At 57.8% G+C, this 16,908-nt stretch overlaps 1 protein-coding gene across 1 annotated transcript in view; it reads right to left on the bottom strand.

The window, feature by feature from the left end:
* LOC140453881 (uncharacterized) overlaps positions 1 to 16,908 on the bottom strand; it is a 38,048-nt gene that overhangs the window by 19,520 nt on the left and 1,620 nt on the right. The window contains exon 2 of the mRNA XM_072548740.1: positions 9,572 to 12,682. Within this exon, the coding sequence (XP_072404841.1) occupies positions 9,572 to 12,440 (2,869 nt within the window). The 5' untranslated portion in view covers positions 12,441 to 12,682. The remainder of the gene's footprint in view (positions 1 to 9,571; positions 12,683 to 16,908) is intronic.

The raw sequence follows: 16,908 nt of genomic DNA on the forward strand, positions 1-16,908 counted from the left end.
CTCACCGCACAATCCAGCTCACACACACTCACCGCACAATCCAGCTCACACACACTCATCGCACAATCTAGCTCACACACACTCACCGCACAATCCAGCTCTCTCACACTCACCCCAGAATCCAGCTCACACACACTCACCGCACAATCCAGCTCACACACACTCACCGCACAATCCAGCTCACACACACTCACCGCACAGTCCAGCCCACACACACTCACCGCACAGTCCAGCTCACACACACTCACCGCACAGTCCAGCTCACACACACTCACCGCACAATCCAGCTCACACACACTCACCACACAATCCAGCTCACAAACACTCACCGCACAATCCAGCTCTCACACACTCACCGCACAGTCCAGCCCACACACACTCACCGCACAATCCAGCTCACACACACTCCCCGCACAATCCAGCCCACACACACTCCCCGCACAATCCAGCCCACACACACTCACCCCACAATCCAGCCCACACACACTCACCGCACAATCCAGCTCACACACACACTCACCCCACAATCCAGCTCACACACACACACTCACCGCACAATCCAGCTCACACACACTCACCCCACAATCCAGCCCACACACACTCACCGCACAATCCAGCTCACACACACACACTCACCGCACAATCCAGCTCACACACACACACTCACCGCACAATCCAGCTCTCACACACTCACCGCACAATCCAGCTCACACACACTCACCGCACAGTCCAGCTCACACACACTCACCGCACAGTCCAGCTCACACACACTCACCGCACAGTCCAGCTCACACACACACACTCACCGCACAATCCAGCTCACACACACTCACCGCACAATCCAGCCCACACACACTCACCGCACAATCCAGCTCTCACACACTCACCGCACAATCCAGCTCTCACACACTCACCGCACAATCCAGCTCACACACACTCACCGCACAGTCCAGCTCACACACACTCACCGCACAATCCAGCCCACACACACTCACTCACCGCACAATCCAGCTCACACACACACTCACCGCACAATTGAACTAACACACACTCACCGCACAATCCAGCTCACACACACTCACCGCACAATCCAGCTCACACACACTCACCCCAGAATCCAGCTCACACACACTCGCCGCACAATCCAGCCCACACACACACTCACCGCACAATCCAGCTCACACACACTCACCGCACAGTCCAGCTCACACACACTCACCGCACAGTCCAGCTCACACACACTCACCGCACAATCCAGCTCACAAACACTCACCGCACAATCCAGCTCTCACACACTCACCGCACAGTCCAGCCCACACACACTCACCGCACAATCCAGCTCACACACACTCCCCGCACAATCCAGCCCACACACACTCACCCCACAATCCAGCCTACACACACTCACCGCACAATCCAGCTCACACACACACACTCACTGCACAATCCAGCTCACACACACTCACCCCACAATCCAGCTCACACACACTCACCCCACAATCCAGCCCACACACACTCACCGCACAATCCAGCCCACACACACTCACCGCACAATCCAGCTCACACACACTCACCGCACAATCCAGCTCACACACACTCACCGCACAATCCAGCTCACACACACTCACCGCACAATCCAGCTCACACACACTCACCCCACAATCCAGCCCACACACACTCACCGCACAGTCCAGCTCACACACACACACTCACCCCACAATCCAGCTCACACACACACACTCACCGCACAATCCAGCTCACACACACTCACCGCACAATCCAGCTCACACACACACTCACCGCACAATCCAGCTCAAACACACTCACCGCACAATCCAGCTCACACACACACACCGCACAATCCAGCTCACACAAACTCACCGCACAATCCAGCTCTCTCACACTCACCGCACAATCCAGCTCACACACACACACTCACCGCACAATCCAGCTCACACACACTCACCGCACAATCCAGCTCACACACACACACTCACCCCACAATCCAGCTCTCACACACACTCACCGCACAATCCAGCTCACACACACACCGCACAATCCAGCTCTCTCACACTCACCGCACAATCAAGCTCACAAACACTCACCGCACAATCCAGCTCACACACACTCACCCCACAATCCAGCTCACACACACTCACCGCACAATCCAGCCCACACACACTCACCGCACAATCCAGCTCACACACACACTCACTGCACAATCCAGCTCAAACACACTCACCGCACAATCCAGCTCACACACACACACTCACCGCACAATCCAGCTCACACACACTCACCGCACAATCCAGCTCACACACACTCACCGCACAATCCAGCTCACACACACTCACCGCACAATCCAGCTCACACACACTCACCGCACAATCCAGCTCACACACACACCGCACAATCCAGCTCACACACACTCACCGCACAATCCAGCTCTCTCACACTCACCGCACAATCCAGCTCACACACACACTCACCGCACAATCCAGCTCAAACACAGTCACCGCACAATCCAGCTCACACACACACACTCACCCCACAAACCAGCTCACACATACTCACCGCACAATCCAGCTCTCTCACACTCACCGCACAATCCAGCTCACACACACTCACCGCACAATCCAGCTCACACACACTCACCGCACAATCCAGCCCACACACACTCACCGCACAATCCAGCTCAAACACACTCACCCCACAATCCAGCTCACACACACTCACCCCACAATCCAGCTCACACACACTCACCCCACAATCCAGCTCACACACACTCACCCCACAATCCAGCTCACACACACTCACCCCACAATCCAGGCCACACACACTCACCGCACAATCCAGCTCACACACACACTCACCGCACAATCCAGCCCACACATACTCACCGCACAATCCAGCTCACACACACTCACCGCACAATCCAGCGCTCACACACACACACTCACCGCACAATCCAGCTCACACACACTCACCCCACAATCCAGCTCACACACACTCACCCCACAATCCAGCTCACACACACTCACCGCACAATCCAGCTCACACACACACACTCACCGCACAATCCAGCTCACACACACACACTCACCGCACAATCCAGCTCACACACACTCACCGCACAATCCAGCTCACACACACTCACCCCACAATCCAGCCCACACACACACACCGCACAATCCAGCTCACACACACACACCGCAAAATCCAGCTCACACACACACACTCACCGCACAATCCAGCTCTCACACACTCACCGCACAATCCAGCTCACACACACTCACCGCACAATCCAGCTCACACACACTCACCGCACAATCCAGCCCACACACACACACCGCACAATTGAACTAACACACACTCACCGCACAATCCAGCTCACACACACTCACCGCACAATCCAGCTCACACACACTCGCCGCACAATCCACCTCACACACACTTGCCGCACAATCCAGCTCAGACACACTCACCGCACAATCAAGCTCACACACACTCACCGCACAGTCCAGCTCACACACACTCACCCCACAATCCAGCTCACACACACACACACTCACCGCACAATCCAGCTCACACACACTCACCGCACAGTCCAGCTCACACACACTCACCGCACAGTCCAGCTCACACACACTCACCGCACAATCCAGCTCACAAACACTCACCCCACAATCCAGCTCACAAACACTCACCCCACAATCCAGCCCACACACACTCACCCCACAATCCAGCCCACACACACTCACCGCACAATCCAGCTCACACACACACTCACCCCACAATCCAGCTCACACACACACTCACCCCACAATCCAGCTCACACACACACACACACCGCACAATCCAGCTCACACACACTCACACCACAATCCAGCCCACACACACTCACCGCACAATCCAGCTCACACACACACACTCACCGCACAATCCAGCTCACACACACTCACCCCACAATCCAGCCCACACACACTCACCCCACAATCCAGCCCAAACACACTCACCCCACAATCCAGCTCACACACACTCACCGCACAATCCAGCCCACACACACTCACCGCACAATCCAGCTCACGCACACACACTCACCCCACAATCCAGCCCACAGACACTCACCGCACAATCCAGCTCACACACACTCACCGCACAATCCAGCTCTCTCACACTCACCGCACAATCCAGCTCACAAACACTCACCGCACTATCCAGCTCACACACACTCACCGCACAATCCAGCTCACACACACTCACCGCACAATCCAGCCCACACACACACACCGCACAATCCAGCTCACACACACTCACCGCACAATCCAGCTCTCACACACTCACCCCACAATCCAGCTCACACACACTCACCGCACAATCCAGCTCACACACACACACCGCACAATCCAGCTCACACACACCCACCGCACAATCCAGCTCACACACACACACCGCACAATCCAGCTCACACACACCCACCGCACAATCCAGCTCACACACACTCACCGCACAATCCAGCGCTCACACACACACACTCACCGCACAATCCAGCCCACACACACTCACCGCACAATCCAGCTCACACACACTCACCCCACAATCCAGCTCACACACACACACTCACCGCACAATCCAGCTCACACACACTCACCCCACAATCCAGCTCACACACACTCACTCACCGCACAATCCAGCTCACACACACTCACCGCACAATCCAGCTCACACACACACTCACCCCACAATCCAGCTCACACACACTCACCCCACAATCCAGCCCACACACACACACTCACCGCACAATCCAGCTCACACACACACTCACCGCACAATCCAGCTCACACACACTCACCGCACAATCCAGCTCACACACACTCACCGCACAATCCAGCTCACACACACACACCGCACAATCCACCTCACACACACACACCGCACACTCCAGCTCACACACACTCACCGCACAATCCAGCTCTCTCACACTCACCCCAGAATCCAGCTCACACACACTCACCGCACAATCCAGCACACACACACACACACTCACCGCACAATCCAGCTCTCACACACTCACCGCACAATCCAGCTCACACACACTCACCGCACAATCCAGCTCTCACACACTCACCCCACAATCACCGCACAATCCACCTCACACACACTCACCGCACAATCCAGCTCACACACACTCACCGCACAATCCAGCTCACACACACTCACCGCACAATCGAACTAACACACACAATCCAGCCCACACACACTCACCGCACAATCCACCTTACACACACTCACCGCACAGTCCAGCTCACACACACTCACCGCACAGTCCAGCTCACACACACACACCGCACAATCCAGCCCACACACACACACCGCACAATCCAGCTCACACACACTCACCCCACAATTCAGCTCACACACACTCACCCCACAATCCCGCTCACACACACTCACCGCACAATCCCGCTCACACACACACTCACCGCACAGTCCAGCTCACACACACTCACCGCACAGTCCAGCTCACACACACACTCACCCCACAATCCAGCTCACACACACTCACCGCACAATCCAGCCCACACACACTCACCGCACAATCCAGCTCACACACACTCACCGCACAATCCAGCTCCGACACACACACTCACCGCACAATCCAGCTCACACACACACTCACCGCACAATCCAGCTCACACATACTCACCGCACAATCCAGCTCACACACACTCACCGCACAATCCAGCCCACACACACTCACCGCACAATCCAGCCCACACACACTCACCGCACAATCCAGCTCTCACACACTCACCGCACAATCCAGCTCACACACACTCACCGCACAATCCAGCTCACACACACCGCACAATCCAGCTCACACACACTCACCGCACAATCCAGCTCACACACACTCACCGCACAATCCAGCTCACACACACTCACCGCACAATCCAGCTCTCACACACCGCACAATCCAGCTCACACACACTCACCGCACAATCCAGCTCACACACACTCACCGCACAATCCAGCTCACACACACTCACCGCACAATCCAGCCCACACACACTCACCGCACAATCCAACTCACACACACTCACCACACAATCCAGCTCACACACACACTCGCCGCACAATCCAGCTCTCTCACACACACTCGCCGCACAATCCAGCTCACACACACTCACCGCACAATCCAGCCCACACACACTCACCGCACAATCCAGCTCACACACACTCACCGCACAATCCAGCTCACACACACTCACCGCACAATCCAGCCCACACACACTCACCGCACAATCCAGCTCTCGCACACTCACCCCACAATCCAGCTCACGCACACTCACCGCACAATCCAGCTCACACACACTCACCGCACAATCCAGCTCTCACACACTCACCGCACAATCCAGCTCACACACACTCACCGCACAATCCAGCCCACACACACTCACCGCACAATCCAGCTCACACACACTCACCGCACAATTCAGCTCGCGCACACACACACACACACCGCACAATCCAGCCCCCACACACTCACCGCACAATCCAGCCCACACACACTCACCGCACAATCCAGCCCACACACACTCACCGCACAATCCAGCCCACACACACTCACCGCACAATCCAGCCCACACACACTCACCGCACAATCCAACGCATTGATACTGCCTCTGGCACATCCCCTTCATGTCATGAGGGTCGGGCAGTTGGCTCCTGTATTCTGTCCCACTAATCCTTGGTACACCCTTCAGTCTGATCAATACATGTCTCCGTTGAATGATCTGGTCCCTTGGATGTTTGGAACCAAGTAAAATCTCTCCAGTCCATTGATGTCCATTCCAACTGACCCCCCCTCCTGGCTTTTCATCCAGACCGGGGGTCTCCAACTTCCCATTCCTTCCCCCTAACCCCAACCCTCGCCCCACCCTAAAACTAGCCCCTTGTCCCTGTCCTGAACCAAGGACGTGGATCCTTAGACACACACTGGCCTGGAGTGTGAGACCAGGACAGAGCAGGACCTGAAATGTGAATCTTACTTTCTTTCACTGCGCAGACCCACTGAGCTTCTCCAACTGTGTCTCGCAGGACCCGGGGACCGAACTACAGCCCAACTCCCCACCACCACCACCCCCCTACACTGAGGGAGCTAACGACCCTCTCAGACATGAGGATATAAGACCCTCACTCACACACAGCCGCGCAACCTTCACTTCTGGTGAACTCACTCTGAATCTCAGGCTGGGCTGTGAGGTGGGGTGAGGTACCCTCCCTCCCCCCTCCCCAGGGTGGGGCTCCTCTCTCTCTCTCTCTCTCTCTCTCTCTCTCTCTGTGTGACTCAGGCAGGGTCACCGATGATGGAACCAGTTACAGAGAGTCTCAGAAAGCAGGGCTGCCCACCAGGTAAGCTGAAGCATTGCGAGGGGACAACCCAGGATTATTCCCAGCCCCAACACCCCCACCCCCATCACCGACTGGAATTCATTTATGAGACGGCAGGAATCACTGCCCGTCCCTAATTGCCCTCGGAGCAGTCAATGGACAACCACATTGCTGTGGGTCTGGAGTCAAGTGTAGGCCAGACCAGGTATGGATGGCAGTTTCCTTCCCTCCAGGAGACTGGTGACCGAGGTGAGTTTCCACTGACAATGCTCATTGTTAGTCTGGATTTAACAGTCTATTTGTTTAAAAATTGAGTTCAAAACCAACCATCTGCCTTGTCACGAGTCAAACCCAGGTCCCCAGAACGTTACATAAGAATAGTCTAAAAATCCGGTGTGCAATTCTGCTCTCCTTCCTATCGGAAAGATGTTGTGAAACTTGGAAGGGTTTAGAGAGGATTTACAAGGATGTTGCCAGGGTTGGAGGATCTGAGCTACAGGGAGAGGCTGAACAGGCTGGGGCTGTTTTCCCTGGAGCGTCGGAGGCTGAGGGGTGACCTTATAGAGGTTTACAAAATTATGAGGGGCATCGATAGTATAAATAGGCAAAGTCTTTTCCCTGAGGTCGGGGAGGTTGAGGGTGTGAGGGGAAAGATAGATGTAAAAGAGACCTAAGGGGCAACGTTTTCACCCAGAGGGTGGTACGTGTATGGAATGAGCTGCTAGAGGATGTGGTGGAGGCTGGTACAATTGCAACATTTAAAAGGCATCTGGATGGGTATATGAATAGGAAGGGTTTGGAGGGATATGGGCTGGGTGCTGGCAAATGGGACTAGGTTAGGTTAGGATATCTGGGTCAGCATGGACGGGTTGGACCAAAGGGTCTGCGCTTCTGTACTGTACATCTCTCGGACTAACACCAGGAGACCATGACCTCCCCCAGTACAGTCTCTGTCACACCACAGTTGGTCTGAGTACTGTCCCCTTCCCCATGACAGGACGAGACGAACACAGCACGACACAGGAGATGGGTGTCCATGCTGGGCTTCATGAAAACACTTCAGGTCAGGATGGTCAAACAGCAATTAACCTCAGAGGGCCAGCCAGACAATCTTGAATTTACATAGCACCCTTTAGGCTGCTCTGGGGATCTTGGGGTCTTGGAGAGACTAGCAGGAGATACAAGTGCAGGGGGCAGAGATTTGAAAATTCCATCAGAGATTCCCATTGCCACACTGTGCCATCAGCTGCCTGGGCTCCAGAACATTACAGGAATTCACTCCCGAAACCTCCGTGATCGTTTCCCTCACCTTCTTTAACTGGGAGTCTCTCTCACCACCAACTACTGTGATCAGAAACTCAGTTACCAGCTCCACCATCACACAGCACACTGTCGGAGGGTCAGCGCTGAGGGAGTGGGAACTGTCGGAGGGTCAGCGCTGAGGGAGTGGGCACTGTCGGAGGGTCAGCGCTGAGGGAGTGGGCACTGTCGGAGGGTCAGCGCTGAGGGAGTGGGCACTGTCGGAGGGTCAGCGTTGAGGGAGTGGGCACTGTCGGAGGGTCAGTGCTGAGGGAGTGGGCACTGTCGGAGGGTCAGTGCTGAGGTAGCGCCGCGCTGTCGGAGGGTCAGTGCTGAGGGAGTGGGCACTGTCGGAGGGTCAGTGCTGAGGGAGTGGGCACTGTCAGAGGGTCAGTGCTGAGGGAGCGCCGCACTGTCGGAGGGTCAGTGCTGAGGGAGCGCCGCACTGTAGGAGGGTCAGTGCTGAGGGAGTGGGCACTGTCGGAGGGTCAGTGCTCAGGGAGTGGGCACTGTCGGAGGGTCAGTGCAGAGGGAGTGCCGCACTGTCGGAGGGTCAATGCTGAGGGAGTGGGCACTGTAGGAGGGTCAGTGCTGAGGGAGTGGGCACTGTCGGAGGGTCAGTGCAGAGGGAGTGGGCACTGTCAGAGGGTCAGTGCTGAGGGAGTGGGCACTGTCGGAGGGTGAATGCCGCACTGTCGGAGGGTCAGTGCTGAGGGAGCGCCACACTGTTGGAGGGTCAGCACTTAATGAGTGGGCACTGTCAAAGGGCCAGCGCTGACACACACACACACACACACACACACACACACACACACACACACACACACACACACACACAATTCCAGCAGCTTGGTCTCTGCTCTCCGAGCTCCCTTACCTTCCTTCCTGTTCTTGTCTTGACCATCAGCCTTTCCTCGTCCTTGGTTAGTTCCTCCACCCGTCACAGCTTGCTCCTTCCCTCGGCCTGCTCCAGCCAATACCTTCTGGGGTTGCTGTTCTCTGAGGAACTGACTGCTCTCTGAGCGGGTCTCTCCAGCTCCCCCTCCATCGTGCTGGGTGTCCGATACCCCCAACGCCCGCTCTGACCAGCTCTGGGGGTCCGCTCTCAATCCTGTGTTCTCTGCCCGGCCTCCAGGCTCCCACTCTCCTGACCTTTGACCTGGGCCTGGCCTCAGTGTTGTCTCTCTGGGACCTGGGCCTGGCTCCCTGCTGCTCCTCATGGTCAGGGGTCTGGGGGAGCTAGGCCTCTCCTCACTGGGAGCTGGCGGGAGGTTCCACCTGCCCAGGTGGGTTCTGTAACGGAGTTCCCTGAAGGTGGTCACTTCCTTGTGCCGGCTCCCGGGTTCCGGGCACAGACCATCAGTGGCCATCTCACTCTCGGGGGAGAAGGTGATTAACCAATCACTCCTGTCCTCTTTCACTTTGACGGTTGACTGTCCGGCTGTACTCTGTCTTCGTTTCTGGGCCAATTCATGGAAAGAGGTGATGTTCCTTGGGCTCCTGGTATCAGGCTGCGCTTTGGTCCCTGGGCGGAGCTCTGCGGCCTGGCCTTTGGTCCTCGGGTGGAGCTCTGCGGCCTGGCCTTTGGTCCTCGGGTGGAGCTCTGCGGCCTGGCCTTTGGTCCCCGCGCGGAGCTCTGAGGCCTGGCTTTTGGTCCCCGGGCGGAGCTCTGAGGCCTGGCTTTTGGTCCCCGGGCGGACATCTGCGGCCTGGCTTTTGGTCCCTGGGTGGAGATCTGCGGCCTGAGCTTTGGTTCCCGGGCGGAGCTCCGTGGCCTGGCCTTTTGTCCCTGGGCGGAGCTCTGCGGCCTGTGCTTTGGTCCCCGGGCGGAGCTCTGTGGCTTGTGATTTGGTACTTGGGCAGAGCTCCACCACCTGGGCTTTGGTCCCTGAGCGGAGCTCTGGAGCTTGGTATTTGGTACTTGGGTGGAGCTTCGCAACTTGGGTTTTGGTCCCTGGGCGGAGCTCTGTGGCCTGGCTGTTGGTCCCCAGGCGGAGCTGTGCTCTGACTCCTAATTGGAGCACTGTTGGGTGGTCTTTGGGTCCTGGGGGAACGTCTGCAGTGTGGCCTTGAGTCCCCTGAAGGAACTCTCTGGGCTGTGTTTTGACCTCCTGACAGAGCTCCTCAGTGTAATCCTTGTCTTCCTGGCGGAGTGCCTCAGGGCAGGGCTTGTCCCCCCGGCGGAGCTCTGCGGAACGAGCCTCGTCCCCCCGGCGGAGCTCTGCGGAGTGAGCCTCGTCCCCCCGGCGGAGCTCTGCGGAGTGAGCCTCGTCCCCCCGGCGGAGCTCTGCGGGGTGAGCCTCGTCCCCCCGGCGGAGCTCTGCGGGGTGAGCCTCGTCCCCCCGGCGGAGCTCTGCGGGGTGAGCCTCGTCCCCCCGGCGGAGCTCTGCGGGGTGAGCCTCGTCTCCCCGGCGGAGCTCTGCGGGGTGAGCCTCGTCTCCCCGGCGGAGCTCTGCGGGGTGAGCCTCGTCCCCCCGGCGGAGCTCTGCGGGGTGAGCCTCGTCCCCCCGGCGGAGCTCTGCGGGGTGAGCCTCGTCCCCCCGGCGGAGCTCTGCGGGGTGAGCCTCGTCTCCCCGGCGGAGCTCTGCGGGGTGAGCCTCGTCCCCCCGGCGGAGCTCTGCGGGGTGAGCCTCGTCCCCCCGGCGGAGCTCTGCGGGGTGAGCCTCGTCCCCCCGGCGGAGCTCTGCGGGGTGAGCCTCGTCCCCCCGGCGGAGCTCTGCGGGGTGAGCCTCGTCCCCCCGGCGGAGCTCTGCGGGGTGAGCCTCGTCCCCCCGGCGGAGCTCTGCGGGGTGAGCCTCGTCCCCCCGGCGGAGCTCTGCGGAGTGAGCCTCGTCCCCCCGGCGGAGCTCTGCGGAGTGAGCCTCGTCCCCCCGGCGGAGCTCTGCGGGGCTGGGCTCGATGCCAGTTGGTGAATCGAAGGTCATGAGATGCTGCCCATGCACCCGGGGCATGGGGAAGGGTGTGATATCGCCCTCGAAGGGGGAGAGGGTCACCTGTGTTGGGTGGGGCCCCCTGGTGACAGTGGCTTGGAGCTCCTCCCCAGAGGAGAGGGGGAGCGAGAGCGGGGACCGGAGGGGGGCATCTTTACCGGGCCGAGCTTCAGGGGGTGGGGGGAAGCCACCGTCTGCCCCCAGATTGCGGTTCAGGTCCAGACGGAGAGCGAGGGGACCCTTGGAGGGGAGCTCCCTACCGAGCTCAGGTCCGGGAGCACGGTCAGCGTCAGGGGGTCCCCGGCGTCCCCCCGTTCCCCTGGAGCTGGTCCGCACAGACCGGCCGACGCCGGTGTCCGGGCTGGTGTCGGACTCTGGGCAGCTGCTGAGGGGCGAGGGGGTGGGAGAGGAGGAGGTGGAGGAGGAGGAGGTGGAGGTGGTGGAGGAGGTGAGGGAGGACAGGGATGGAGTGGATGGGGGGGACGGGGAGCCGGAGTCTGGGGGAGCGCCTCCCACTGACTGGCACAGCCCGTCGGGCTCATTGCTGTTGGGGTCCAGGTGCCATGGACGGTCAATGGAGCGGCCTTTGCCCGGGTGCTCCCAGGTGCCCACTGTCAGGGGGACGGGGCCCTGAGCACCCTCGGGTGGGGAGAGGATGAAACCCCCCACGTAATGTGCGAGAGGGGCCCTGCGCAGATGCAGCGCGTTGAGGTTGGTGAGGGCACATTCCTTGGTAGTGAAAGGGTGGCTGGAGTCCACTGGCAAGAGGCAATCGAACTCCTGGATGACACAGGGGTACCCACTGCTGGAGATCATTGTGCCTCACCCTGGGGGTAAACCCCTGTCCCATTCACTGCTACCAGGTCTCGGGCCTGGACTGAGGGAGTCACCAGGGGGTTTGTTGGAGAGCGACTCCTTAACTTCCTGCTCGGGTGCTGTTCCCTTCCTGCTGTCTGTTCTCCACCTGCTCCGTGCCCACCACCTCCTCCTCCTCCTCCTCGTCTATGAACTCGCCCCCGTCCCCGGCTCTGGTCACACGCTGTCACTCATGGCGCTGACTGTGGTGGAGAGAAGAGACACAGAGACAGAGAGAAAGGAGAGGGGGGGTGTTTCAGCAAAGTAACAGCTCCTTCCCGTCACTGCAACATCCCCACCTCCCTCCGCCCCACGTCAACCCCATCCCCACCTCCCTCCGCCCCACGTCAACCCCATCCCCACCTCCCTCCCCCCCACGTCAACCCCATCCCCACCTCCCTCCCCCCCCACGTCAACCCCATCCCCACCTCCCTCCCCCCCACGTCAACCCCATCCCCACCTCCCTCCCCCCCACGTCAACCCCATCCCCACCTCCCTCCCCCCCCACGTCAACCCCATCCCCACCTCCCTCCCCCCCACGTCAACCCCATCCCCACCTCCCTCCCCCCCCACGTCAACCCCATCCCCACCTCCCTCCGCCCCACGTCAACCCCATCCCCACCTCCCTCCGCCCCTCGTCAACCCCATCCCCACCTCCCTCCCCCCTCGTCAACCCCATCCCCACCTCCCTCCGCCCCACGTCAACCCCATCCCCACCTCCCTCCGCCCCACGTCAACCCCATCCCCACCTCCTTCCGCCCCACGTCAACCCCATCCCCACCTCCCTCCGCCCCTCGTCAACCCCATCCTCACCTCCCTCCCCCCACGTCAACCCCATCCCCACCTCCCTCCCCCCACGTCAACCCCATCCCCACCTCCCTCCGCCCCTCGTCAACCCCATCCCCACCTCCCTCCGCCCCTCGTCAACCCCATCCCCACCTCCCTCCGCCCCTCGTCAACCCCATCCTCACCTCCCTCCCCCCACGTCAACCCCATCCCCACCTCCCTCCCCTTCCTAATCCCACAAGCCTGACCCCGATCATTCAGGGGGAGAGTGTGTATCTGTGGGTGTGTGTGTGTGTGTGTGTGTATGCATGTGTCAGTGTGTATCGGTCTGTCAGTGTGTTTGTGTCTGTCTGTGTGTATATCTGTGTCCGTCAGGGCGATTGTGTGTGTGTGTGACTGTCTATCTGTGTGTGTCTGTGTGTGCGTGTGTATGTATCTGTCTGTCTCTGTGTGCAAGTGTGTGTGTGTGCGTGTGAGAATCTCTGTGGGTGTGTGTGTGTGCGTGTCTGTCTCTGTGTGCGTGTGTGAGAATCTCTGTGAGCGTGTGTGTGTGTGTGCGTGTGTCTGTCTGTGTGTGTGTGTGAATCTCTGTGGGCCTGTGTGTGTGTGTTTGTGTGTGTGTGTGAATCTCTGTGGGTGTGTGTGTGTGTGTGTGTGTCTCTGGGAGGGGCAGGCCCGGAGCCCTGTGCTGAATACAGTCCACTGACAACGAGCCCGATCCCTGGAAGAAAGATGCAGTGAACCAGGAGATAGTAACAGATTGGCTCCATCTGTCCTACATCCCTCAAAATGGAGCTGCAGTATGTACCCGTTCATTCATTCCCAATGTCCGTGTCTCTCTGCTCTTCCCTGAGCTCCCTCAGCTCCTACCCCAGCACAGGCTCTGTCCCTGGGGGGGTGTACGTGAGCAAGGGTGGGGGGGAAGCAGGGCAGGGTGGGGCAGGTCTGCCTCATCCTGAGCCGGGATCTCGGTCATTACCTCTCCCTCTGCATCGACCGGTGTACCTGCTGGATCAGGGAGGGCTGTGTGCATCTGCTGGAGTGGGACACAAACACACACACACACACCCACACACACACCATCCCCTCCCCCACTCCCCATCCCCTTTCTCACTCACAGTCCCCGTACCTGCTGCCCTGCCCTTGGGGGAGGTGATCAGAGCTGCAGGGTGCGTGGGCTGCTCACTCACCTGAGCAGCTGTAACCTGCTCCTTCCCCCCCCCTGCCCCCAACCCCTGCGGGGGGGGCTTGGCTGAGGGTCTGACAGCCACAAGCTGAGGGGAGGTTTAGCATCTGCTGGTGTTTGTCTCTCAGTGAACACAGCCTCCTGACTGGGGATAATAGCAGCCCCTCCCTCGCTGCACTCTCTCTCTTCCTCGCTGCACTCTCTCTCTGACGCAGGGCACAGTCTGCTCTGTTATTGGCTGTGGGTATTACCCAGCCCCAGAGTAAGGCACTGCTGTAATGTGTCCTGGTTAGGGATGGAGACCGATCCAGTCAGGGAGGAGCTGGTTAACCCCAGTCCAGGAACAATCCAAGCAGCAGCATTGAGCTCTCTCCCTCCAGGCTCCAGTACAGGGTCTCCCCCACAAACACCACACACACAAAACAGCCTCAGGCAGACACACACATACACACACCCAGACATCCCCCCCCACAACACACACAATACAGCCTCAGGTGCGTGCGCACACACACACACACCCACCCACCCACACACTCCAACATACACACAGACACACGCACACCCACACTCCCACACACATGGACACACACACACCTAAACTCATCTCCCACACACACACCCAGACACACAGCCACACACACAAACACCCAGACATAGAAACACACACACACACGCACACTCAACATTCTGACACACACACCCTCACACCAATCCCCACAGACTCACCCCCTCACACACACACACATCCATCCGCACACATTCAGGCAAACACTCACCCCCACACCCAGACACACCCACGCAACCCTGCCACAACACACATACACCCCCCACCACCCCCACATACTCACCCCCTACACCCAGACATCACCCACAGACACACCCACCCTGACACACCTCAACACACACCCATTCCCCCATACACACCCAGACACAGAGACACACACCCACGCCCCACACACCCTCCTCCACACAGAGACACACACTCAGCCCCCCACGCACAGACACACCCACCCCACATTGCTCCTGGGTGAAGACAGCTTGGGCGGTAGTGGGAGTGGGGACTAGGAATGAGGGCTGAAGGGTGTGGGATTGCACGGAGGAGCTGGGTGGTAGATGGAGAGTGGTGGGTGTTAGGTGGAGGGGATGGGGTTTAGGTGGAGCAGTGGGGTTGTACCCGAGGGGTGGATGTGGTGGGGATAGAGTGTGAGGTGGTGGGAGTGGGAGTGGGGAAACTACAATCAATGGGTATCGGGGGGAGGCAAACTCTGAGCTCCAGGTCAGATAATCATCAGATTCGACAATGCAGGATGAAGCCATTCAACACTTTGAATCTGTACTGACTCCTGAACAGGCTTCCCAGCTGCTTCCACTCTCCAGCCCTGTCTCCTTATCCCTCCAAATTCATCCCTTTCAGACAGATATCCAGCTCTCTTCGAACCCTCCTTTGGAATTTGCCTCCAGCACTCTCCCAGCTCCTGATAACTCTCACTAAAGAGGTTTCTCATCAGCTCACTCTCCTTGCTGCCTTACTGACAATCTTTAAACGGTGTCCCCTAGCTACTGACATACCAATTAATGGGAAACGGAATATCCTTCTTTACCCTGTTAACATTGCTCATAATTTTGAGCGTCTCAATAAGGTCACCACTTAATCTTCTCTGCATCCAGGAGAATAAACCCAATCTCTCTAATCTTTCCTTGTATCTAAAATCCCTCATTCCTGGTGTAAATCTCCTTTGAATTCTCTCCAAAGCATTAATATCCTTCCTTAAATAAGGTGACCAGAACTGAACACAGTCCTCCAAATGTCCTCAGACCCCAATGACTCTATTTATAAACCCAAGGATCCTCTAAATTTTCTTAACAACTATTTCAACTTGCCTGGCCACAGTCAGAGAATCACCCACTTGAACCCCGAGGTCCCTCTGCTCCTGCATTCTCCTCAGAGTTGTCCCATTGAGCCTGTATTGTCTCTCCATGTTACATCTCAATAACCTCATGTTTTGTTGCACTGAAATTCATCTGCCAGGTATCTGCCCCTTTGGCCAACTTGTCAATGTCCCTCTGAAGTTGCTCACAGGGAGAATTCACTATTCTCCCTAGCTTAGTATCATCAGCAAGTTTAGAGGTTTTGCCCTAACACCCAGCTCCAAATCATGTATTTAAAAAAATCAGAAAAAGCAAGGGTCCCCAAGACCAATCCCTGGGGACACCACTTTCACCTCGTCTCCAATCTGAGAAATGGCTATCTATTGGTACCCTCTGTTTCCTGTCTTCTAGCCAATGTCTCATCCATGTTGCCAAGGACCCATCAACCCCAAACCCTTTTCATTTGCTAACCAGACTGCCATGGTGTACTGTATCAAATGCTTTCTGAAAATCCAAATTGACAATATCCACAGCATTACCCTCATCCACTGTGTGTAAACTCGTCAAAGAACTCGAGTAAATTTGTCA

This window comes from Chiloscyllium punctatum, chromosome 28, assembly GCF_047496795.1.
Source record: "Chiloscyllium punctatum isolate Juve2018m chromosome 28, sChiPun1.3, whole genome shotgun sequence".
NCBI classification, from domain to species: Eukaryota; Metazoa; Chordata; class Chondrichthyes; order Orectolobiformes; family Hemiscylliidae; genus Chiloscyllium; species Chiloscyllium punctatum.